Source organism: Pagrus major, chromosome 2 (assembly GCF_040436345.1).
Source record: "Pagrus major chromosome 2, Pma_NU_1.0".
Lineage (NCBI taxonomy): Eukaryota > Metazoa > Chordata > Actinopteri > Spariformes > Sparidae > Pagrus > Pagrus major.
The window spans coordinates 28,293,762-28,320,431 of NC_133216.1; the positions used below are offsets into that span (position 1 = coordinate 28,293,762).

At 41.2% G+C, this 26,670-nt stretch overlaps 1 protein-coding gene across 7 annotated transcripts in view; it reads left to right on the forward strand.

Moving 5' to 3' along the window:
* The window catches only part of LOC141008237 (eukaryotic translation initiation factor 4 gamma 1), a 42,108-nt gene that overhangs the window by 1,030 nt on the left and 14,408 nt on the right, over positions 1 to 26,670 (forward strand). The window contains exons 2-9 of one of the 7 annotated variants that reach the window (XM_073480503.1): positions 9,548 to 9,598; positions 9,790 to 9,911; positions 10,403 to 10,486; positions 12,031 to 12,063; positions 13,631 to 13,825; positions 14,153 to 14,255; positions 20,009 to 20,148; positions 25,824 to 25,916. In XM_073480503.1, the coding sequence (XP_073336604.1) occupies positions 9,837 to 9,911; positions 10,403 to 10,486; positions 12,031 to 12,063; positions 13,631 to 13,825; positions 14,153 to 14,255; positions 20,009 to 20,148; positions 25,824 to 25,916 (723 nt within the window). In that variant the 5' untranslated portion in view covers positions 9,548 to 9,598; positions 9,790 to 9,836. Of the gene's footprint in view, positions 1 to 9,547; positions 9,599 to 9,789; positions 9,912 to 10,402; positions 10,487 to 12,030; positions 12,064 to 13,630; positions 13,826 to 14,152; positions 14,256 to 18,162; positions 18,280 to 20,008; positions 20,149 to 24,797; positions 25,092 to 25,823; positions 25,917 to 26,670 lie in introns of those variants that run through there. The other 6 variants (XM_073480511.1, XM_073480519.1, XM_073480527.1 and 3 more) reach the window with 6 other exon arrangements.

Below are 26,670 nucleotides of genomic sequence, written 5' to 3' on the forward strand. Positions count from 1 at the left end.
ACGACAACTTGGTAAATATAATTTCCCAACAGCATCCCCCAATAAACAGCCCCCTCTGTAACGCATCAGTGTGAATGTAGGCTGTCGTCGCAGTGGTGATGTTGCTGTTACCCTGGGCGAGATGTTTGCGAAATGATACGGAGGTGTCTGACTCATTCTGGCTAACGTTAGTTACAGTACTCATTGTTGTCACGACATCTTTGACAGCACTGCTGCTGTCTTTATATGTAGCTAGCCAAAGCCTTCGAGCAGAGCTAGTCGCTGAATTTGAGTCGCATATTGAGCTTCTGAAGAGGAATTTATGAGCTAACAACCCTGGAGCCACCTCCTTAGCTTGACAGTTATCTAGGTTAGTGTTCCCATTCATTGATACGAGCGTCGTCACGCCTGTCTTCACTGCCGACTCCTTAAAGCGTCGTGTGTTTGGTATGTTTCATGCTTTTCATGAAATAGATTGTTGTCATAGCTGATATCTGTTGAGGTGTGGCTGACATGCAGCCGGCAGCTGGGGCGTGCATCGCGCCAATAGCAGGAGAAACCACGTGGTAAATCCAGATTGGGCCTAGGAAAGTTAGCAACATGGCTAACGGCACATCACACAGCTGCACGACTTCGCACCCATATTTGTGGATCTTTTGGCTAGACCGATCGCTCGATAAGTGTGGGTTTGTTGTAATGCCATGCAAATAGCTGTCTTTGTCGTACGCTGCGTGTGTGAGTAGACACGCAGGCAGACACGCCCCTGTGCCACAGCAGTAGTAACGCACTGTTAAAGCAGAGGAAACACCGGTGTTTCACCGCTGGATAGTTAGCTTTGGCATGAGCATCGCAGCTGTCTTCTGACACTGACATTGAGTTAGATAGTTGGTTTAGAGGACGGCATCAGTGGTATGTTTAATGTCCATGTTTGTTGATCACTTCAGCCTGCTTGCTGCTGCAGGCATGGGGCTGATGTTGAGGACTGCAGACATGTGACCTTAACAGAGAACGTGGGTCCAAAATGGATGCAGTTTCCTATGCATGATCACCATACAGCTACTCGATGCAGATGTGTCTCCCCTGTCCGTCTATAAACATTGATCCTTGTTTACCACGTATCAGTCCAGGAGAATATTCTGCAGTGATCTCAGACATGCTTTTGTCAGAGTGAACGAAACTAATAGCAGAAGTGCAATCGCAAGACAAATGCATGACGTGTCAGAGTCATGCTATCACAGTTTGCCTGACATAAGGACACAACTGAGCTTCCTGTTGTGAAAGTTGAAAGCCTAGAGTCTGGACATGTGTGGGTTTTGGCAGGATTTGAGTTAACTGGAGCAACATGAGGGGGGTGGGCTGGGTAGAACAGGCTGTGCTGGTGTGATGCTGTGTCACCGGAGCTGAACTTTCTCTGTCTGTACAATGTCTCAAGGAAGTCACATTCGCTGGTTGGACTTAATGGTTGGAAATGTGATGATGGGAAACCAATTTTGTTTCAGGTGTTGACTAATGTCAGTGGCAGAGCAGTATTGTAAAGAATGTGTGTCTTCTGTCAAATCTATCCCTGTTTTATTCAGTTTTGTTTTGTGTTTGGTAAAGCTGCTGTAGTTTTATGTTTTACCTTTCCTTAATGTGATCAAAATGTGTTGGTTCTGGTTATGAAGTGTGGACCAAAGCTAGGTATGCACAGTTATGTCGGCAAGTGATGAGCTAGTAAAGGCTTTCAAATGAAAGATCGGCATCGGCCTGAAATAAACATTTTTTGCCGATATATGACATGTCGAGAAGATAATGCTGTAATTATGTGCATACAAGGTGAACCGTTCACTGAATTGCTTTCTTATTTGAAGTGAATGTTAACATTTTGAGTGTTGTTTTACCACTTTTACATCGAAATTAGCATGTTCAGTGTTTTTTTTTTTAATTCTGGTAAACTCGCTGAAAATAGCTGTTTGACTTCTTTCCCCTTGCTAGGAGAGGAGACTGCCTTTCTGTCTTTTGTTTGTTTGTGTGTCTGTCAAGTTTGTCACCAAGAACATGCTGGGAAAACAGGCAACAGTAGAAAGCAGCAGATCATATACTTCATCAGACTACATCCAGAAGACCTCAAAACATGTTTTAAAAAATCCTTATCAATATCATTCTGAATTAAATGCATCATGGGTTATTTCTGGAGCTGATAATGGAAGTTGCGGAGGAGTGAGACATCTCACTTCTTTTTTTTATCTCTTAGAGGGTTGCACATGTGTAGTACCAATCAGACAGCTGATGAGCATGGAAGTCCGACTGAACGATGTTCAAGCGCTGCGTGAATGGCGATGGATTTAAAAGCGTATGTATGTACGGTAACAGAGGGCTGACGACACAGCTTATAACGAACTTACCATGCGTAGAGCGATAGAAGCACAACACTTACCAGAAACATTCAGTGTCCAGACAATTTGCTACCATAAATGGGCTTGTCTGTCTCTGTTCAGGATAGACAGACACTACCAAACAAGCTTCTCCTCCATCTTCTTGGTTGCTAGGGTGACGGTTGACAAGTCCGACCTGATCTAATATATGATTGGATAACTGAACAAGAGCAGTATATACGGATTTTTTTCAGCCGATATTATAACCGATAATTACCTGACTCATGGTCGATACCAATAAAATAACCGATAATAGAAACCAACATTTTTATGCACACCTGTGTGCAAGAAAGGCTAAGATGTAATTAACAAAGATGGTTTACTTGATATTCCAAAGCTGTGATAAGATTTTATGGTTGAACTTGAGGACTTTTTCCCTCGTGTTGTGTTCTTCTTGTACAAAAAAAAAACCAAACGTTCACACCAGTGAGGACATGGTTGGCTCTTGTCTACATTGCGTGGCTCTACACAGGTGCAGCAGTTTGACATTATGAGTGCAACATCAGCGTGTTTGTTGTTCTTCTCTGTGTTTATTGGCTGCTCACAAAACAATTTTAAAGGTGCATACCATCCCCTACTGTGTGTAGATGCTGCACTTGTGAAGTCAACAAAAGCAATTTGGCTTTGTTTTATCGGCTATCATTTCTTTATCTGCAGATAATGTAAATTTTCCATTATTGGGCCAATAATTTATCTGTCCGTTGTATATCGTGCATCCCTACTAGCACCACAAGAGCTTTTTGTGTCACCATGTAACTACCACAGCGAACACATTAGCTCTGTGGCAGGTACAGACTGCTATCACAGGCTGCAGGCCATTGAACTGTGTGAAAGAGGAGTTACTAAAGCCATAAGTAATGGGTAATGGGATTTGAGCAGCAATTAAGGTGTGCAAATGGAATTTAAGTAGTTCTTATAGGTAATCATGTGCAATGTATATTATGACATTGCAAAGTAGTTAATCTGCAGCAGGCCATGAACTCATGAAGCCATGACTCATGTTTTTTTTCGCTGACGTCACCAGGCAGTGAAGTGCTTTTGGTTCTCAGCGTAGATACAATTGGTAAGGTCCATTCTCAGCAAGCAGCTATTTAACAACAGTTGCTCTTGGTACAGTGAGTCTAGATCATGTGTGCACAGACAGTGACTACACCCTTTATAGATGACATGAAAGCCAGCTTCTTCAGCAAATGTTCTTGTCCCCCTCTGCTTCTCAGAGGATCATAGGAGTGAACGCAGAGAGTTATGCAACTGTTGAAGGAGAATGTCTCACCAGCCGTGGTTTGGTGGTTGGATCTCCACAGTGCATGTCAGACCAGCTCAAATGAGTGGACTGTGTGTGATTAGAGTGTGGGGTGAGGGTGCGTTAGCTCATATAACTCCACTAAAGCACAGATTCCTGCAAAAATGAGGGCCTCTATGGTACCCCTTATGCTCGTAGTGACTGTACCCCGAATTTGTGCGGATTACTGATATTCTAAATAATTCTGCAGACTAACCTGCCTGGTGTTGACGTTGTGTGTCACTGGCACAGTAGTTGTTAGAGAAGCCGGCCCTGTCTTACAACTTCAGGGGAAAGCATTTCCCCAAACAAGTAAAGGTTTTGTTTGGGTTCCTCGCTGAGAAGAGTAAAGCCTGTGAGGCAGTGTAGGTTGTAAGTCTGAGACCCCTTTTTTAGCCCTGAGATTGTTTACTCAGCATTTCATCTCCCAGTTAGCCCCACTCAGTCTGACCATCTTTCTATTGGTGGAAGAGCCTTTGAACTGTCACCTGACACCCCTCTACCTACCTACCTCACCCTAACGTATATTGCTGCCACTCTGTTACTTCCAAGGCTCCAGTATACTGGGGATGAGCCTCCCCTCGATGTCTGTCAATCAGTGTTTCTTTAAGTAGGGGATTTCACCTGGCCATATGGAAACCCTCGCTCCATTAGCCATTATCTTTTGTTCTTCTTTTGTCTGTATTGATATAGTCATGGCAACAGTGATCATTCTAACTATTTATGCAGCGTGATTTCCTCTTCTTTGAAAAAAAAAAAAAATCCCTGATTCATCATGACTCAGGCTTTTTACACTGCTGTGTGTGTGTGTGTGTGTGTGTGTGTGTGTGTGTGTGTGTGTGTGTGTGTGTGTGTGTACATATGTGTTTGGCAATGGCAGAGAAAATATAAGCTTTGACTATAAATGCTAAATGTGTCACTATTGCAATCACTCAACACTCTGATTCCAAAGGGACTGAATGAGGAGATTTCACTTACTTGTTTCCTGTGAAACAAACATGTGCTCTGTTGTTTCTGTGATACAGTTAGGTGCTATTCTGTTGTGAGATTTTGTTTTGTTTGTATGAGCCCCTGTGTGGTCGATTGCTCTCCTTCCAAAGGATACAGCTCCCCCTATTAGGGTATATCTGTTGTGCAGCGTTGGATAACCTATAATTAGCACACATGTGTAGTTTTACAGTGATTTTGCCAGAATACACACAAACATACCACTGATACACGCAGAAGGGCGTCTTGCCCGAAACGTCTGTGTGGCCAGAATAAACAGTTTGATTGGAGTGCTGTCCTTATTCTATTTCTATTCTATTGCAAGAACCATATAATCTAAGAAAGATGATTACAGTGAAATCAGGAAGTGACCTTTGAGTTGGGGTGTCATGATTTCGATGTTAAATTGAAAATCGGTCTGCATCCGTACCAAATTGCAAGTCAGTTCTATTGATCAAAATTAGTTAGTTACGTTGAATACACAGTATAGCTTGAGATCATTTACAGCAATCCTGTCCACGGATGAATGTGATTTCGAATGTGGCTCATTTCCCTGTCATTGACATCATGGCGACGTTGACTGCTGGAAAGAGTAGAGAGAGTTTTGTGTGTTGTTACCGCTGAGTTCATGAAATATACAAGAAACCCTACCCTTGAGTCAGTGGGGTGAAACATGCACTAAAACATGTCAAGAGTCACCATTCTGACAAGCACTGCATTATGAGGGGTTTGTTTATCAAATACAAATGTCAAGGTGTTATCAGTATGAATGCAAAGGAAATTTCAGAGCTGGTGCAATTGTAAAAGTTGCCAATGGAAGTCTGCCAGTGGATACAAAATCTCTCTTGCTGTAGGAGGTTTGAACTGAGGCATGTTCATTGAAGATAAAAACAATTGAACTTTGGTTCGTTAGTGAAGTGCCTGTTCAAAACTTACTGTTCGACACAGATCGTTTGGTAATGCAAGGGGTATACAGATCTAGCCTCTGGATTTAAAATCTGGATGATTACATCTGTACTTTTTGAGCCGAACTGCAACAACTGATGAGAGAGGCATCCTGGAGCAGCTGATGGTGCTACCAAGCAACGTTAAACATTGTAGCTAACGTTAGCTAGCATACTACTGTGGACAGAAACTTAAAATCTCACCTCCAGTTCTTGTGGAAAAATAGAAAACCCATGTTAACCATGTCTCTCCACTCGTTTCTGCTTTTGTTGTATACTCACTTAATGTTGAACATGTCACGTGTCCAAATTGCACCTAATTCGACAACAAACCTGCCAAGTGTGAATTAGATTGGACGAAAGGTTCTGTAGATATACAAATAACATTGGGGTGTGGGTGTATGAATGTCTCCAATTTGGGTTACTGATTTGTCCTTCAGTCCTCATGTTATCTTATATATTGAAAAGTGAATTGAATCTGTTTCACTCGGGGAGGTAAATAAATTTTAAGCTACAGAATAGAGCTGCGCGGTATGGCCATGATATTTTTAGGCCATATCTCGACATACAATGTGTACCTCAATATTTTGAAATCTTCTCAAAAGCACTTCATAAATGTTAGGACTAGGTGACAAAATAAAATATTACAATATGTTTGGCCAAATACACCCTACTTCAATATCGATATTGCAAAAATATTATAGGGATGACTATTGGTGCTTTCACACAGTGAGATTTCTGATAAGTAATCATCAATAATGTGGATATAATGACGAAGTGGTTAAAGGCAAGTATTAGAACAAATAGAACATTTTAGAAAGTTTAGAAAATGACATCACTTTACTGTTATGCAGAATTTAAAACCAGGAAAAGACAACTCTAATGCCTATCACGATATAATGATATCCAAAATCCAAAGATGTTATATAGTCTCATATCATAACTATATATATATATATATATATATATATATATATATATATATGATCATATATTGCCCAGTCTTACTACAGATAAATAAAAGATCTCTACAGATACAATGCCAATATCTTATATTGGTAGGATAAAGTATCAGAATCTAAATGCTGCTGACCACGTTTCCTAAGTTAAAAGACATTGATATTCTGTATTCTCAGTATGGAATCATCCACCTAGATAGACAAGGAGGAACTTGTACTTGAGCTGAAAAAGCGCTGGCCAAAAATGGTTTTGACATCAAGCAGACAAGTTCTACTGTGTAACATGATATTATCTGTGTCATGTAACATTTTGTAAGCTCACAAACAGTGACACGGTTGTTTTTGAACGTAGATTGTGTTGTAATTGTGACTGGATCAAATGAGAAAATGAATGAATCATCCGCTTGTTCAGTGATTAACAAATGTAAGTTAGAGATAGTCTACTTAAAGTAGTTAGGAGACATCCCGAAAAAATTGCATTGCATTTTCTTTCCTTTTCCTTACAAGGTAGTATTTACTTTGTTTATCTTTTCTGACCATAAACCCTTTCCTTGCCGCTTTCTTTCTATCTATCTCTCCACAAAGTTTAACTTTAAATTTCCTCTTCCTCCAATCATCTAACATCCAGTTGTAATGCTCTGTAGTTTCTTTTGCAGATGGACAAAACAAAACTCGTTTCACTTTTGCCTCTGGTAACCATCATTGTTAAATGCATACATTTGCTGATCTAAAAGCACAAAATCAGAATGAAAGTTTTGTTTTTACATTTTGGTTCTGTTTGTAGTTAGTTGTGTTGGTGTAATTTTACCCTCTCTTCACAAGTCTTGATTAAAGCCTTGATTAATGTCTTCCAGGCCCATTGCCAACTATGATCCATTAACCACGATCCACTACTGATTCATCCTGCTTTGTTTTTAAGGTGGATCTCTCTGTAATAAATCTAAAACTGAAAAGGTTTTTGGCTTACCAGATAAGTTGTAACCTATTTCTGCCTGTCCTGATACGAAGGTTGTATGCAAAACAAGAAGTAGTTAGCTGAACTAGACCCTGTGGGCTAAATTGACTGTTGTTATGTGAGCTAACCCTAACCCGAGGCACATTGCTCTGGCAATGCTGGTTAAGATTCACCTGGATTAACCCTGTTAACTAATTAATCCCATGCCAATGGATTTAACAAGAATTATTGTTTGTAAAACTATGGCTACCAGCAGCGACAGTGTGGCTGGTATTTCTTGTGTCAGCATGGCAAAATGTGGTCATGGTACACCTATTTTAGCGTGAACTGGCGGCTGTGGCTCAGGGGTAGAGCCAGTGTCTTGTTGTCGGAAGGTCGCTGGTTCGATTCCCCAGGTCTGCATGTCGAAGTGTTCTTGGTAATATCGTTATAAACGAATGTACACAGTATGATAATTGTCAATTTTCATACCACTATACATTGAACATGCTGTAACCCTAAAGATATGAGGCAAACTATGGATCGTCTTGTGATGGGAACACACTAGGGTTGGGCGATTGGACAAATATATTTTCTATTGGCGATAGGCTCAACACATCGGCAGTTGGTTTGTTGGAGCCCATATTTTGGTCTATTATTGACATTTTATTTTGCTAAATTAATGGTGCGCCTCCATGAAAATTTCACTCAATGTATGATTAACCTGTAAGCTCCAAAAATAGGAACGGGCAAAATCTGTGGTTTTCTTTCTGTGAATAGAAACAAGTCGAGTAGGAGTAGAATTGTTTAGCACAAAGAAATGCTGGCAGACTGCCTGGGGAGTGGGGCTCTGCGTGCAAGTTACCAGAGCAAGTTGACCAGCAGTGCAGCTCCGCCACTCAATTTTTATTTTTTTTTTATCTATACACGAGTTCAAAAACTGAAAAATGCAATGTGCAGCATTTCGTATCCATATTTTTTCCAGCACAAATCCATTTCATCCCTGTGCACTGAAGATCACAGGGCTGAAGTACCAAACGTTTGCAGAGGCTGCAAATTGCTTCAGTTAGGTCCTTTGACTTGCTGGTTGCGTCTGGTTTAAAACAAAACAAAAATCCCAAACTTGTGATTTGTCTTTGCCTTTTTACAACTAGCTCCTCCATAATTGCAGAAAAAGCATGCAGTGCTGGCACACACCTGCGCGAATATATCGGCAATGGCTGATTGATGTGCTGACGGTGGCTGGTTGGAAAATTTTATCGCCCAACCCTAGAACACACCAGCCGTGACGCCAAATCCATATTTATAGTGCAATGGAACACAAGACACCAGAGAAGTCAGTTTGGCGAAACAGGTCATTTGTATCATGTTTTATGTTGTACATTCCATGTATCACACAGTGGGATATTTCCGCATAACACGTACAGTATTTCAATACTAACAGGTTAAAAGATGAGCATGCGAGGATGGAAAGACATATTGAATGGATCTGGCACAATTCACCTGTTTTGCCTAATTCACTTTTCTCATGCCATGTGTGCACGCTGATTTAGGTGTTGCGGCTGATGTGAGCTCATTGTAAGATCATCTCTAGTTAATTCAAATTCCAGCCAATTCAAATTCACACCAATTTATCATATGATCATTTTTTCTGCCTGTATGTTGATTTTGACACTATCATCACATTGGACTGGTTCTGCTGAGCTGTATCATCAGAAAATGTCTGTCTGTTATATGCTGTTCTTATGTCGTAAGAAATCCACATCCATCTGTTTGGTACCTAGTCATTTTTTCAGTAAAAAAAAAAAAAAAATTGAAATGTGCTATTAGCAAATACATGCTCATTGTTTGCAGTGGAGCATCTTCATTCCCCAGGCTGTGAGACTCCTCAATTATCATCAATGCTCCATTTTGTGATATAGGTGTAGCACAAAGGACTCAAACATAGTTTCATTTTTTTAAACCCTTGTGTTTTAAAAAAATACAATAAATTTACCTTGTAAGCTTGTAATGTTAACAAGGCTTCTCTTTTTTTGTCTGTCTTTCAGGAAAAAACGTTCCTCAGTGTAACCACACTTAGGACCTAAAGATTCATAAATGTAAGTATAAAAGTGAGCTGCTATGTGACTTTTAACAGGAGGTATCAACGTTGACTTAAATTGTCCAGTTATTTCTGAATGTTGGCTTAACTCCAAAGACCTATTCAAGTAAACTTTAACCTACTAAATATACATCACTTTATTAATTTAAAAATGGAGACCCATTTAACCACCGTGTTCTCTTTTGTCAGATTTATACACAGGTCCACATCTGCCTCCCCATGCAGAACTCCATGAAATGAATAAAGCACCACAGCCTATAACAGGATCCCCCTCCAACCCCCACCCTGCCCCCTCCCCTGGCCTTTCACAGGTAAGGAACCCGGCTACTTAACTTCCTCTATTGGCCCCTTTTTAAAACAGCTTGGTCTCTCCCACATTGTTTCTCAAAGAAAAGGGGCTGCTGTCGGACAGCGTTGTTATGCACTTAATGGAAAGCAGATCACACAACAATGCACTCTCTGGTGGAGAATGTTTGCAGCAGGTGGCCATGTTTACAACAGCCCGTATGTCAATTTCCAAGCCTTGCCGTCACATTGGCATCTGACAGTGTAGCTTAGAGCATCTTCATCGTTACTGTCAACTATTAAAATGAGAGTATAATCAAGTTTCCCCTCCTCCTGCTCAAGGTGCAGTGTGTGTTCCAAAGAACACTCTTTCACACATTCCTTCACTACAAGATTTCAATATGAAAAGATGCTATTGTTTGACATCAGTACCAGTACGGTTGCTGACCACATCTCACTCCCTATTCCTCCTGCATCCCACTCTTCTGCTGTTGACATCACTTCCTGTCTCTTGCAGCCCTCATTTCCCCCTGGGCAGCCCCCCTCTGTTGTGTTTGCCACCCCACCTCCACAAATGAACCCAACACCACAGCCCCGACAGGTAGGCCAGCCCACGACTCACCCACCCCACAGCACACCTACAATGGTGGACTTTTGCTTTATTCCAGAAAATAATTACTTTTTACACTTAAGTTACTGAGTGAACTTCTGTGGTGGATCCTAAGATTTGCTTTGTTTAATGCCTTACTCTCACTTTTGTCGAATAAGTGACAGACAAAACAATAAGGATTAAAAAATTGGAATAATTGGTGCCAAGGTCTTTTTTTCACACTGTGTGCAAACTTGGCATTATCGCTGCTCACTGTTCCCATCTGAAATCTTCCAAATGAAAAAAATACTTGACATTCTCCAAAATCAGTTTGTGAAATTCTTAAAATGCTTGCATGTCTATTTGCCTACTTCTCACCAGTTCTGCACCATTTTTAAGTGTCAGTGTCCGCCTATCCTTTGCACTCTACCTCATAAAGTATCCCAGCTTAATTTGCAACATGCTCACACTGAGTGACCCTATCTACATCATTTATATGATTTTTAACTCCTTCACTCCTACTCCTTTGTTTTAATAATTTCTAGTAGTTCTGTCCCAGATACCATTTTTGGGGTTCTGAAGCTTCAGTGAGAATTGACCATATATTTGAAGCATTTAGGGGTATACCTTCCTCAAGAGCTTTCCTCGAGAGCAGAAATTCTCCCTTGTCAGGATAGTTTTCTGCTTAAAGATACTGTTCTGTGCAGTCTTATCACATGCAGGGACCTGGTTTATGTGCGTTGGTTTTGCAACTAATGAAATGCAATGGAGGAGCTCCATTTTCCCTCTTTATCAGTCTTTGCGTCCTTTCCGTGCAGCTGATGCAGCGTCTCCTTCCTCTTAAAAAACAGATAAGAAACATTCAAATACCGATTTGGACCTCTACTACCATGGCAACGATGGAAGCTTCGAAGCATTTGAATCAGCCCCAATTTTCAGAGAATTTTTTTGTACTCGTCAGGTTAATTATGTGATGCATGTTTAGTGTTTCAATAATTCTTAAAATATTATTGTTCATAAATTGGTAAGCAAATGTCAGTTGTCTAAAACAAATAAACACTCAAGAAGAAATTGTCGTTATGACAGTGGGCATGGCTATCTGTTTAGAGTGCAGCACAGGTCACATTTTTCTGTCTAAACCCAACCATACAGCCAAACCCAAACTAGACAGGCGTTCTGTTTATTACATCCAAACCCGACTTGAGTCTGACGCAGTCAGTGTAAGCTGGCGCACCAAGTTTGTGTCAACCTGCCACGCAGTTGTCACTATTGTTACAGCTCCCCCATTTGCCCTGATTATAGAACATTATATGTACAAAATATGTGTGTAAAACATATATATACATGCAGTACCTGTCAATTGACATGACTAAACCTGACCTGGACTGGTTTTAAAAATCTAAGACCTCCTCCTGTTTTCAGACTGCCTGAACAGAAGATTTTTAAAGTGCAGTTTATAAAGGTGCAGAACTGGAAGGAGCTTGTCAGTAAAGAGTGAAGCATGGATCTTGTGCTTTTGTCTTTAACCTCTGTCCTGTCTGCCTCTCCTCCTCTAGTTTGCCCCAGGGCCCCGGCCTATACACCAACAGGTACTAACAGCACAACTGACTAACACCTGTAACACATATTACAAATAGTAGAGAAGATTGACAGGCTCCAAGGTGTGCTTTGACTTTAGGACCAAAAGTGCATAAGTGTACATATCCTCACTGAGAGCTACACTAATGCTAGGCAATCTTGAAATCAATAGCATAATATTTTTTGACCAAATACCTTTATATCATAACATGATAATATTTTGAGGTGACCATTGTTGCTTTTAGGAAACGTAAAACAAATAAAGAAAATAAAGAAAGATAGAAAGATAGTTTTCCAATCTTGAAACCAGTCTTACTGCCACCCAATTGAAAATAAAAGACAAACATTCTTTGTTTCATGAAATGTATACCAAAAATTCTAAGATAAATTTAGCTTGATGGCAGAAAATATTAACTGCTGGTAATAGAGATTTAACAATGTTTCATACTATGTCGGAAGAGGTATTTTCATTTAATTTTCACTGCACTTACTGTACATTTGGGATTGTATTTGAGTAATAAAATCGTTCTTTAATGAATGACAGCTGTAGCTAAATATAAAGATGAATGTAAAGATGTCCTATGTAAAGAAATACCAGAAAACAGCCTTTATAAGAATGTTAGGAGAGAGCGATTAGTTTTACAACAAAAAAACCCAAAAAACTATTTGCTCTCTTTCTTGGTTGAAAAAAGTAAACATCTATGTGATGCCCATCCTCCAGTTATAGTTGTTGATTTTAGTAGTTGAGAGTAACTAGATGTAGTTTATTTGGATACACTGTTCTGCCTATTCTCTGCATGCTACTTGATAATTCACTGCTTGGCTCAGAATGGACAGTTTCTGGGGGCTTTGCTCTAACTGATTGTGGTGCTCTCTTTCTCAATCCTTCTCTTCCCACCCTCTCCTTGCCTCCATTTGATGTGTGTCTGTGTGTCATCTGTGTTTGCGCTGCTGAAGGGAGGCTTCAGGTCACTACAGGTAACTCAATTTCCTCTTTCTTCCAGTTTCTCCATGTCTTTGTTATTCTCACCCTCTTGAGGAGTGCACATGTGTGTGTCTAATATTTGGCAGTGTTGTGCTTTGTTGGCTTGGTGTCATTTTGCTGGCTACGACGGTTAGCTCCCAGGCCAGCAGCAGAATGTCAATGAGAAGGCTCTGAATGAACCAGCATTAGCTGCTTTATCTCTTCTGGCAGGCAGAGCCAATATGTTTCCAGTTGGAGTCTAGCCATAGATTCATGGACAAACTATGAGCCTAGCTTTTAGGCTGGACAAGCCAGCTCCACTTGTACCAAGACAAAAAATTATACAAGGGAATGTGGGATGGTTTTTATGTCAGAGGTTTAAGAGAGATAACTAATAATTCCTTCATTTGTTGCTCTCTCTTCTGCCCCTCTTTGCATCCCATTCTTCTTGCCACGTTTTCCTGTGGCATCTCTTTTGTCATTATTTGTCCCCCTCTATCATCTGTCCTTGTTCCCCATCCTCTCAATCACTCCTCCATTCTCACCTTTCTTTTGTCTGTCACCACCTTCATATTCCACATTTCTCCCTCATTTCCCACCTGCCACCTCTCCAGCCCTATTACACCAACAGGGCCAGCCTGCCTCCCAGCAGCGGGCCGCGGGGTGTCCCTCCCAGCAGTGGCCCGAGGCCTGTGACACCCACCCACGTCTACCAGGCGGGCCCTGGCTCCCAAATGATGATGATCCCCGGGCAACAGTTGCCCTTCCCCAGCTCACCACAGGGACCCGCCTACTTCATACCGGGACAGGTAGGGGGCACAGACTTGGTTTTAGTGATGCTGCCTGAATTTCTTCTTAGCCAAGCCAGATGGTACAACATTACACCCCACATTTCTCGTCGTGACATCTGTCATCTTTTTCTTTTTTGAATCAATTCTATAAACATTGCATCCACAAAATATTGTACCTTCAAATGGCCCTAAGCTGTGTAATGTAAAGAGAATGAAATGAAAATGCAGGCCTTTGTTTACACTTTATTTATATTGCTTTTATGACTACATCTAATATTGTTGTTTGTCTCTCCACCCCTCCTCGCTTCCTGCTGCCCTTCTTCTCTCTTCTTTTCCTTTTCTAAGTACCGGTCAGCAACCTATGTGGCCACACCCCAGCAATACCCTGTCCCAGCAGGCACCCCGGGCTTCTACCCAGGCACCAGCCCCGCTGAATATGGTACTTATGGTAAGAGGCTCTACCTGGGGCCTCACCTAACCACTCAAACACAGGCAGACACTAAAGCCATGTTTCCACCAAAAACTCTAGTCCAGCTCAGTTAATGTCATTACACAGTAGATATGTTGCCAAACAGTTATGAAAGTTAAAAGTAGCGGTATGCAAACAAGAAACACATAGCATCAAACTGCTCAATGTGACACAAGAAAAATGTTTCACCAGTGTGGGCAAAATGGCTACTGACAAAGATAGCCAAAGTCCCAAGATCATTGGGAGTGGCCTGCAACTTACTGATGACCTGCATATCACGTCAGTAAAGGCAATTGTTGTGTACAATTCTTTTCCCGTTATAATTTTACATCTCAGCATCACATCACTGCTGTATCTGTCCAGTCCATATATTTTTCAGGTTGTTTGTGACATTCTCGGTGGCATTGTAAATCTGAGCTTTGTCCATCTTCTGTCCTATTTTGGCCTACGCCTAAGCCTTTAGTGCGGGAGCCTTCCTGTTTGTTTTGTATGTCTCTTCATATCAATGTTTACAGAATAGCTCCTTGAAATTTTCCGCTGTCTGTCTGTGTGTCTCCTACGGTTTTCTTCAGTCACTGTAACACAGCACAGTTGAGAAGTTCATGCATTCAAGTATCTGTTTTTAATTGTTCTTTGTGAGCTTCTGTAAAGCCTGCTAGTTTTCTCATTATAATTACAGTAATTAACCTTGATCCGTATCTCAAACTGTCATTTTTGCTCCTTGAAATTCTGGGAATTTGCCCTGAAAAGTCTTTGAAAATTCCTTGTATTTAATGTTTAAGAAGGCATGGGAACATTAGCAATGAGACGTAACAGACCAGCAGGAGAGAAACTCCTTGTACCTGCTAAGAATGCATCCAGTCATACACACATGTGTTTGTTTTTTTAAACATCTAAGTTTCTCAGAACCAAAGAACAACAATATCTCTTCAGACTGTCTCACAAGAACTCGGCTGAAATGCCTTTCTTCCTACCCAACACAGAGCATATGGTCATAATGAAATGCAGTTACACAGTGCAGTTGTGTTGTCCCTGAGGGGTGTGGCTACATTCTGGGAAAAGTTAAAATTTGCTGACTATCATAGTCAAAGCATGTTTAGTGAGAAGAGTATTCCAGATGAATAAATGAAAGCTTGTGAGCATAGATGACGTCTGCATCGAGAATCACAGATTAATTTTCTTTTTTTGTGTATTTACATAACAGTGTGAGAGCATGTTTCTATAATACACTACACAAATAATGTATCTATCATAGTTCATACAAATGACAAAACATTTAATTTGAGTTTATTCCAAACATACTCTGTTGTCATATTACTACGTACAGCATCACAGATTTTTGCTGTTGATCCCATGTGTTGGCACACCCTCTAGAGGTGGCTGAGTGTCAGTACACACAAGAAGTGATGATGGCCTGAAAACAAACTTGCTGACCCCCCACTAGCAGGCATCTGAACTATGTGTTGTCTTTGTTTAAACTGTAGCTCATCAGCAATAGAATGCACTGGCCTGAATACAGGACTGTAAAACACAGTTCTTCCTATTAGGCTTCCCATATCATGCTCTGTGCACATCCATGTTTATGCACTGTATGGTGTACATGGTCACTATGCATTTTGATATTAAATTTCACCCTAAACTTCATCACCTGGATCACCAATGTATTCTGGAGTAATACAATATAGATTTGAGTATAGTTTGATCAACTCTTTGAGTTGCAGTTGACCTCAAATACCAATTAATTCGCCTTTTGTATTATTTTATGCTTGCATAAGAAAATGATTAATCGTTGCATTCGTGTTATCTGTTGGATGAAGTGAGCATCTCTCAGGCTTTTTCACATCATTGTGATATTAAGGCTTTCTATCTGTCAATCATTAACATTGAGAAGGTAGTGAATTTTCTAAATTTGAGATGGTATACAAGAGAAATCCTTACATTGTCATGTGGTATTTTCTCAACTGCTTCTGGCGTGTCGATCTGTAAAAGTTTGACAAAAAACCTTAGATTGACTTGATCCCACGCTTACAAAATGTTTGTTGGGTTGTGAAGCCAGTCATGTGACAGCCCTTCAATTTAATTGTCTTTTTTCATGATGTTATTTCAGAGTGCATTCATCTAAAATGCATGTGTGATGCTTATCAAAGCTCATTAATAACGACATCATACTAAAGTTCATTCAGAGAAGTAATTTTCCTGTTGGGCCACAGACTAAAAATGACAGCTTGAGTTTACCCAAAGCTAGCAGATAGTCCAACCAGTGGTGAGATGTTTTGGGTAGATTTTGGCTAATCAAAGACACAAGCAAAGCACAGTGGAGACATCAGCTAGGTTGGACCACCATGTTTAAATATATGCTGTATCTTTACAGTAACATAACGTAGTAATTTGCGTTTTGTGCGATTTTGTGCCTGCACAGTTTGAGTTTGAGCAACACCACTGTCGTAAATACAAATCCCAGGTCTGTAACAATTTGTCAGACATAATGTAGGTGCTAACTACAAACAAAGGTCATTACGTCATAACAAAGATAATGTCTTTTAAACCTGTATCTTGAAGTAAACATGTATTTGCGCTTTGATCCTACCCTCTCACTGAAGTTACATAGTGCAGAAACATGCTAGGGGGGTGGAGTGGCTGTGACAGATCCACCATTCAACTTATTACAAGTCACTGTACTATCAAATTGATTTTGAAGCTGTTGCTTTAAATGCTACAATCACAGCTGAAAATGACAACAGCAAAAATGTTCTATTGAAAATATCCGCTTAACCCTGATGGAGACACTTCTAGTTCTATAATTTGGACCAAAACTTGACAGGGATCACACAAACAGGAAATGTGATTTCCAGAAAATTGGATCACCTCTAAATTACTTTACTGCCTTTCCTTGTAATGGCAGCACACCAGAGGCCCGCAGTAGATCTTATATGTCTGTCATGTTTATTGGTGTGACTCTGCCAGACTTAGTGATCTGTTTTCTAGATAAGTTACTCTCCTCACATTGGTTAATAAGCTACTGGTGGTAATGTATGACAGATATTTGTATGACCCCACAGGACACTACGTTCCATGTGTTTGTGTTTGAGGGTGTGTCACAGTGGTCACTCTGCGAGTCACATGACGTGACATGATACTAGTTTGGCACATGACCCTAAATAACTGGTCATGTGACACTGAGACACAACTCTCAAACAGTGGTCTCTTATGGGATTGACCACGACACTGGCTCTGAAAGTGAAGGGTCTTTCAGGGCAAAGTCTCACCATCTCAAAAAGACAGCAAATTTACACAGATCTACTGTAGATTGGCATATAATCAGGTTTTTTGCCTTGAGGACTGAAAATGCCCATTATAACAATTTTGGTAAGTGCATACTTACAATCTCAGAATATCATTCCAACACCCCCCCTGTCCTCTAAGTGGTGCAGTCTCTCTGACCACTGAGTCCTTTTCTAGCAGTCAGATAGAGACACACACACATACACAGTGCTGACGGAGTATGGTGACTATTTTTAAGACTCCCACCCCTCAAGCTCAGTGATTTGCTTCACTCTTCCAATGTACATACTTGTAGCCCGCCCCCTTTGTAGTAGGTTGTGACATCCCTGCCAGCACGGATCGTATCATTTGTCCAGGGCGGAGAGATGGGGGAGTCTTCAAGCAAATCAGAGCTACACAACTCAGTAGCTTTGCTTTCCTGCCAGGGCTCGCTAGAGAGAGGGAGGGGAGGGGAGGGAGGAAGGTGGGGAAAAAAGTGAAAGGCAGGGAGGAATTAGGAAGGTCAGAGGGAGGAGCAAAACAGAGACACGCTGGAAGAGGGAGGGCTGAGCATTAAAAGAAGTCATTCTGAGAGGGCACCTGTAGAGTGAACAGGAAGAAGTTAGAGAGGGGGTTTGAAGAGCAACCCCCTCTCCTCCTTTTTCTGTCCATACGCACTTTTGCATTCAGCAGACATTCAGCATGGGGAACCGTGGGTCTCAAGAGCAGCAGGACTCTGAGGGTAGGTGTCTCCTAGTGTCTCTTTACAGCCCCCCCCCCCCATCTGCTCTCCCCATGTCTTGCACTTTGTGAGTCATATCTCGAGCCTCTTATTTATATCGGGACACCGTCCAAGAAAAGTCTCATTCCAGTTTTCTGGTTTTGAGCATGCTCCTGTTCTCCCTCTCTCTGCCTGTCTTCCCCCCTTTTCCTCTTGTGCGGCAGGCGGTGTGGGGTTTTGACTATATTTAGGCTGCGCTGCTCCTGGTCAACAATGCAGACTCAGTAATGTGAGTTAGACTGAAATGCCTGCAGAGGGAGAGAGAGGCAGAGCTGGCGCAAGCTGAGCGGGGCTGAAGGAGAGGCCTCTTCAATCTGTGGATTTTTTTTTTTTTTTTTTTTGTTGAACGTGGGCTACAGCTGGTTTTGGTCTGCAGCCGAGGCCAGTTACAAGGCCAGGTAATTTCACTGAATCTGATGTAGAAGGTTTGATGTCTTGTTGACATTATTGACTGGGAAGGCTAATAGAAGTTCTGTGAACTTGTGGATTTTTTTTTTTATTTGGTAGCAGCTTGCTTTATGAGTTTGCAAACATAATAAATATCCATGGTGTTAAGAAATAAGGGACACCGATGCAGAGACTGCTGTGTCATGGTCTGAAGGCCTACCTGTTGGGCCTTCCAGGTGCCATGTCTGCTACTGTTAACTTTCATTCAGATAGAACATGAAGGGCGGTTTTGAGATGGCACAAAAGTGCAGATTTGAGGCTTCGATGTACGTCCAAGTGGATTACTGGAACTATCATGACAGAGGTGATAGTTGCAGTTTATCTTAACATGTAATACTCCACTGTAGCAATGGTTAGATGCAGCAATGAGAAGAGAGCCTTTTGGACAGTAAGCAATTGAAGTTTGTGGTATTTCCTGAAGATGTTAGATTACAATCACCTGATACTTAGTTTCCAGACTTAGTCACCAGTTTCTCTGGGCTGCAGCTGAAACGATTGGTCGATAATCATACTGGCCTGATTTGTGCAAATCATCATTTTGACAATAATTAAATTATTCAGTAAGCTGACTGATGACTTGGTCTGATTGTCCTTGTAGAGTTTAATAGATCTGTATTAGTCCTTTTTAAGTCCCCAAACTTGTCATTTAATTATTTGTTCATTAATAATAACTTAATCCTAAGATTACCCTTTCCAGTTTCGACAAAGAGTTTTGACAATACACTAAATGCTGCTGATTTTACCAGCTCCCTCCTGCAAGGTGTCTACAGTGTTCACAGGAATATTGCCAGCACACCTGAAGCCGAACTTAAGCATTGTTTACTTTTGTACTGTAGGGATTGAAGTTTAGTGAAGCATGTTTACACATATTCTAAGTTGTTCTTTGCTAGAGCATTTGAGGGATGCCTAAAGTGTAACGCATCCATTCTTGGCAGTGAGAAGACTTTAATAAAGTGTAGTTACATCACCGTAATGACATTATAACTGTTGGGACTTAGAACTACAGCTGTTGCTGCAAATCATTATGAAAACAAACCTTCACATTTTGGATGCAGCTTTTCTAACTGCCTCATGGCAGCAGAACAAGCCTTTAAGAACAATAGCAATATAGACTGTAATGCTGTTGTGTCAACTCTAGCTTTGTGGTGTTAAGTTGTGTATATGTCCTTTGTGTCTGTATCAGGTTATGGCTATAAGATTAAGACAGTATGTGTTTACATTCTTCTCTCTGTCTGATCCACAGCAGGGGCCTACTACCCCGCCCAGCCTCAGTTCACACCCTCGGTGCAGGCGGCACCCGTCATTATGAACCCTGCCCCTCAACAGCAGCAACCACCACCTCAACCTCCCCAACATATCCACACCAAACGGGAACGTAAACAGGTACAGTCGGCATTCTACTACACAACTCATCTTAGACTTGGGTTAGGGTGGAATTGATTATTGAGAATGGACATCTGGTTCAGGGGTTCCACATTACCTACTTATGATTTATAGTCTCACCACAAATTATGAATGAAGCAGAATGAACTACCAGTGAACCTGGAGTAGGTCTTTTATATTGTTTAAGATGAGGACATTTTAAACAATAGCAGAAGGCAGAAGAATGCTGAAAAAACAGGAGTTTGGGAAATGTTAGTTGGAAAGTGACACAAACTTCGAAAAGTTAACCTAAAATGAAAATATTTTATATTAGCCCTGTTTGGATAAAATCTGTTCATCAATGGCACTGCACTTTTATGTTAATTCCATCTGAATACATTAGATGAGGGTTTTCTGCTCATGAGAAAAGTCCAGCCTCAAACAGCTACTCTGTGATTAGCTCAAGCATCCTTTATGTAGACATCTGCATATACACCTGGTGATATGCAGACTCTGCATATTACATTCTTCTCTCTGTCTGGTAGGAGAAAAAAAAACATGCTTCGTCAATGTGATGTTCTGTATTTTGGTGCTGATGCAACTGCTTTAAATGTTACCTAAACATGCACGCATGCAGGAGGCTCCTATAGACAGGTACACGGACAGTCACACTCATCTGTAAAATGAGTATTCACTCTGAGTAAAGTCAGTGAGGAGCAGGAAGAAACATTTAGACGACGTGTTATAAAATATCACTTCTGAACATCAGCAGCTTTTGACTGCACACCTTCATGTTAGTCAAAAGACAGCTGAAGTTTGTTTCTGTAAAATAATGCCCATTGGGATCTATGGAACAGCTTCCTAACCGGAAGTAAGGTCGCTAGTGATTATATTAAAATATAAAATGGAGCCATCCTTTTTATTTCTAAGTTAAATGAACTTAAATATGGGACATACCTATGGGTTTCCACCTAGTAACAAGGCTCTAGTGGGAGCACATGATTGCAGCAAGTCTGTTTTTTAGCTAAGTTTCCACCAAACTACCGTTGGTATAATACCCTCCATTTGAACCTACGTAACCCCCGGTGATTGTATCTAAACTTCAGATATGTTTTGTGATCAGCGGACAGTGCCCTTAAGTGTTGGCACACTGACTCACTGTGATCTACACTCTACATTACTGCCCGATCCACAACATATACAAACTGATAACTTCTTTTTCTCTGCTTTGCTGGCATTCACTGTCCACTGCCTCTCTTTTGCGTGATCAAATATTCTCTACACACAGCACACACATGTCGTTGTTTACTACAACAAGGAAACAAGCTTTGTTTTAGAAAAGACTGCAGGCAGTGAGGCAGAAGAATGTCAGCATTCTACTACACAACTCATCTTAGACTTTGAAATTGATTATTGAGAATGGACCTCTGGTTCAGGGGTTCCACATTACCTACTTATGATTTATAGATTCCCCACAAATTATGAATGAAGCAGAATGAACTACCAGTGAACCTGAGTAGGTCTTTTATATTGTTTTAAGATGAGGACATTTTAAACAATAGGCAGAAGGCAGAAGAATGCTGAAAAAACAGGAGTTTGGGGAATCCTTTAGGAGAGCCCAGAAGACGAGCCAACCATCCACAACTTTTGACATTGGAAACTATAATAATCGTTCCATTGTGAATTGCTGCTAGAAACTGTTTGGAAAAGAATAGGCACGATACCATGGCAGGTGATTTGACGGATTTTCTGTCTATCACGGGCTAACCTCAACCAATCAGACCAACTCCCACCAGCAGAACCAGTTGGTAATCAAACTCCTCATGAAGTCAGTCGAGAGAAGAGCGAATATGAGAAAAGCCTTCAGTGCCGTTCTTTGTTCTTCTTTCAATGAAATATACACTCCAGTTCTAATAAAAGTGATGCTATAGCAGCAGTCACACTAACCTCTTAGGGAGCTGCCATTGTTGTTTTCAAACAGATAGTCTCTTCTCTCGCTGGTCATCTCACCTAAACTTTACCTGTAGCTGCCCTCTGTATCTGCCAGTAGTTCCTCTTAGGACAATGCCTGGTTGAACAGATGTGTGTTCGTTTACAAGTGCATAGCTTGTGAGATAACGTGATCTCCCAATGATATTTCATGATCCTGCAAATCCAGCTGCCTTGGTAATCACTGAGGGACAACCACAGTTTAGTGTGTGTGTGGGGGGGAAGTAAATAATTTGATGCAGTTGGATGATTTTCACCCTGGAAAATAGTTGTTTTGTCTTTAAAGGGGAACCCCACCTATAATACACATCAGGTCTCTGGGATTACCGCATATGTGTTTTTTTTAAACAGTTAACTGTTGTCTCCAGAGGGAGCTATATGATGTCTGATTGTTTCAAGTGATGTAACTTCAGTCATCATCGGTTGGGTCTGAAGACTAGAAAAAAAATGTGTTGAATTAGAAAGAAATGAGATTAACAGACCTCTGTTGAACGCTCCTCGTCTCTGCTGGGGGCTTGAAGGCTACTATAGCCTATAGCCTATAGCCCAAGTGTTAGTCATGTTAGAATCACTGTAGAAAAGGAAATGAGGAATGTGAAAAATTAATGTTTTGGATTGACCTTTTCAGTTTTAAAGTCGTTTATTTAGTCAAGGACCTGATGTTTTTTAGATAATACAGCCAGTCTGTGATGCTGTAATCTCTCTATAGATGATTCTAGAGTCATTCTTGAGCCTGACCATAGAGTTCAGTTTACAGATTGAAAAAGATCGTGGTGAACCTGACCTCCACTTGGTATGCTGTAAGACTCAGCTCCTGTGCGACATATTCCCTAGTTCTACAGTATGTCTAGTGTTTCTTTGCTCTCTAAGATGGCCCTCGCCTGGTATGTGGTAGCTCTCTGTGAACTGCAGCCCCAGTTTGTGCCTCTCATGTAATCATCGTTTTTACATTTGAGACTTCTGTGACGCAGGTTACATTTCGAAATTATTTTCAGACCTTCCCAGGTTCCTCAGACTCTTGCATCCAGCTAGAATGAAAAATATTGTCTCCTGCACTGTTAAGTTGCTTATTCACAAGATGCTACTTTTTTCATTCAACCAAAGATTGCTGCCATACTATTAATCTTTGAGAAAAACAGCTGTGTATATACTGAATCATCTCTGTAAAAGTCCTTTTGTAAAAATCGATGGTAACAGAGGCACAAACATGAACCTTTCGGACATGTTTATCTAACGGCTGTATTTGCATGGTATTTCCTTGGGTGCTCTCTTTATCAACTCTGTTCTATGTGTCTTGAAACTAGCTTTGTTAAGCGTAGAGATTTAGCCATAGTTTGTGTGGGTTTGGGATTCTTTGGCCTGACTGAGCAGTTTTGTGACTACATAGAGACTGGAAAGTACCTGTTCTGTTTGTCTTCAGCAGATTAGACTTTCCAAATCCAATGTGTGCTTTGTTAAAAGAAATATGTTGTCATCATTTGTAGTTTTATGTAGAAACCTTCATAAATTTAGGCCTTATATAGTGTGTTGCCAGGAAAATGCTGTCGGTGTTAAATGTTGGGACTCTTTTGCCACAAGATTTGCACAATGTCTGATCCCTCTCCCTGGGGAACTCAGCTGCTTATCAGCGACTGTGGTTGCCTGGGGTGTACTTTGGCCCATTCCCATGGGCCCCTACCGATGCAATACAGGCTTCAAGGCCCTAGGCACACTCACGGTCTCTGTCACAGACATTCCCACAAAATGTATAACGTACATCGTGAGAGTTGAAATGACAGGCAGTGACTGAGGATGGGTGTGATGTTTGTGCGTCAGCCATAAGATTGTAAGTCAAGGAGTCTGTGTGTGAATAAGTTCACACTACAAGCTTTGTATTATTGGTTTTTGGGAGTGATGCACTTTATAGAGAGCAGGTAGAGATTTTGCTTCTTGTCAACAGGACAGACGTATGTAGAACTGCAAGGCTATTTTATTACCCAAAGGTACATACCCTTTTTGTAGTGCATGCAAGTCATATAGAGAAAGAGAAGGAGCGGTTGTGTTTTAACTGTATTATTTTTAAAATGAGTATTCAAGTATCTTCTAGCCCATGGTGGTCATGTTTTTAATTGCCACCATTTTCCAAATCTTGTCCCTCTTAGTATCTGGTGACATGCAAAAGTTGTGGCCTTGCAAACTGTCTTTTTTCTACTTGAAACTTTCTTGCTCTCGCTCTCGCTGTGTGTCAAAGAGAATATCTAGAGGGGAGGGGGTGAAGGACATGTCAGCACATAGCTCAGCTCCACGTGGCCACCAGTCTCCTCCCCATTCTGAGCCGGAAGGGCTGACCGACCAGCCTTCCTCTGCTGCTGTGGCACCCCCTCCTCCTCCTCCTGTGTACTGGTTTCCTCTTCTTTTAGAAGGGGTGAGCATGACAAAAAAGAAAAAGTCTGAGGAGCGACTTGAGTGTGCTGGATGACCGAGCAGACAGAGAGAGTGAGGAAAAAGGGGGAGTTTCTGTACTAGCTTCAGCTCATTTGATAAGGATAACTTTTTTTCCTGGAAACCCTCCCATTCCCCCCCTACCCTGCCCCTCCGGCCCCTTTAACTGTCTGTTAGTCTCTGTGGGCGGGCTTCTGCATTCCAATACCATAGCTTTACAAGGCCAGTCGCTTTATCCTTTTTTTTCTCCCTCCCTGTTCTGTTCAGCGTATGAGAGAGGGAGAGAGTCAAGTTGCTAGCTAGCATACTGACAGGCCCAGCCCTGCTCTGTCCCGTTCTATCGGTGTGTAGCCCTCTATCGCAGCCTGGATGCGTGTGAGTTGAGCTGAGATGAAACTACACTGGCTCCGTCCAGCCACCGTCCTGCTTTGTTGGGTTTAAAGTCCACCTCCAGAGTCTGCTGGAACAGCTACTTCAGCCCCAGGATGAGAGAGGCCCGCTAGGGTTAGTAATCCTCCGGGAGGGGAGTTTCTGTCGGACTCAACCAGGTAAAGGTCAGTAGCAACAAGCAAATATTGTTGTTCTTAAAGTCAAAAGTAGGCCAGGGAGCAGCCGTGTTTAGCAGCTCACTGTTAACTGTTGCAGTTTAATCCTTGTCTAGTGACGACATGTGTCACTTGCGTTGTGGTTCACCCCAGTTTCATGACAGCTCTGACTTCCTACAGTAAGAGTGATCAGATTGTGACTGTTTTTCTGAGTGTTGTGTGCGAGTACAAGAAAAACTGTATGTTGTCTGCAGTCCTCACGGGTCACGACAATTTAAACTAGCATTAGAATTTCTTTGACAATTAGCCTAAAAGTTGGTTAACTTGCTTCTCGCTCAGTCAGACATATTCACTGGTGACTAACAGGCTGAAGCGCATTCAGTTGCAGAGCAGAGGAATTTGCATGGCGGTTAGTTTTTGGATCTGGTGTGCCTCTGTTCACAATGTGAGAAATGTAGCTTTCATTGAATCAGAGGCAGCTAGTGAGTCATAGATGCAGAAAGGGCTGACCACTGTAGGCGCTGCATCATGGGAAGGCAACTCCTATTTAACGTTATACTGTCCTCACCCTGAAACAGTATAACTCTTTGTCTTTATCCTTTATCTTCTTCATTTGTAGTAGGAAAGTAGCCTGTTCTCGAGTGCTTTCCTTCACATACAGATTATTTTATTCGATCCTTTCTTTCCTTTCATTATTTGTGTTCTCGTCTTAACAGCAGATCTCTTCCCTCTCCTCCACAGATCAGAATAAGAGATCCTAACCAAGGAGGTCGAGACATTACAGAGGAGATTATGTCAGGGGGCCGCAGTGGCTCTACCCCAACCCCACCACAGGTCAGCTTCATAATTTACTCTGGCAAACCATAAAATGTAGCTATAAAAGACATGAAACAGATCCATTATGACATGAAGTGAGCATCAATAGTTTAGTGTGTATGTGGGGAACCCCATTACTTGTTGCCATAGACTGTATATGCAGTCACTTTATTCTTTATTTATACTCGATACTGGTATTCCAGTTAACTGTCCATAGTTGTTACCTGGCAACAACTGCTCTTCTATAGGATCTATTACAGAAGCAACGATTAATTATCTTTCAACTATTATATTCATTGCAAACTATTTTGATAATCGTGTAATTCTATGAGTAGTTTTCCTGTGAATATTTTGCTGGTCTCTTTACTCCTCTATGACAGTAAAAGTGGATATTTTTTTGCTGTGGCCAAAACAAGCATTTGAGAATGTTTTTCACCATTTTCTGACATTTTTTAGACCAACCAACTAATTGATTCATTGGCAATGAAAATAACTGTCAGTCCCCGACCCTAGTCCATATTAAAAAGTATTTTAAGTATTTTATACAGGGTCACTATCAACTTGATTTATTTTAGAATGTTAAATACATTCAAGAAGACTTGTCTGCTCTGTCCATATGTTACTACTTTATGGGGAATGCTGCAGATTGCCAGCTTGTCAAAATCAAACTGATCTATGATTTGCTCCGAGAATCCTGACATGCGGCTCATATAGACAACTAGGAACTAACGTGAACCTTTTTTTCCCCCTAATCGCGAAAAGTTAGTGATGT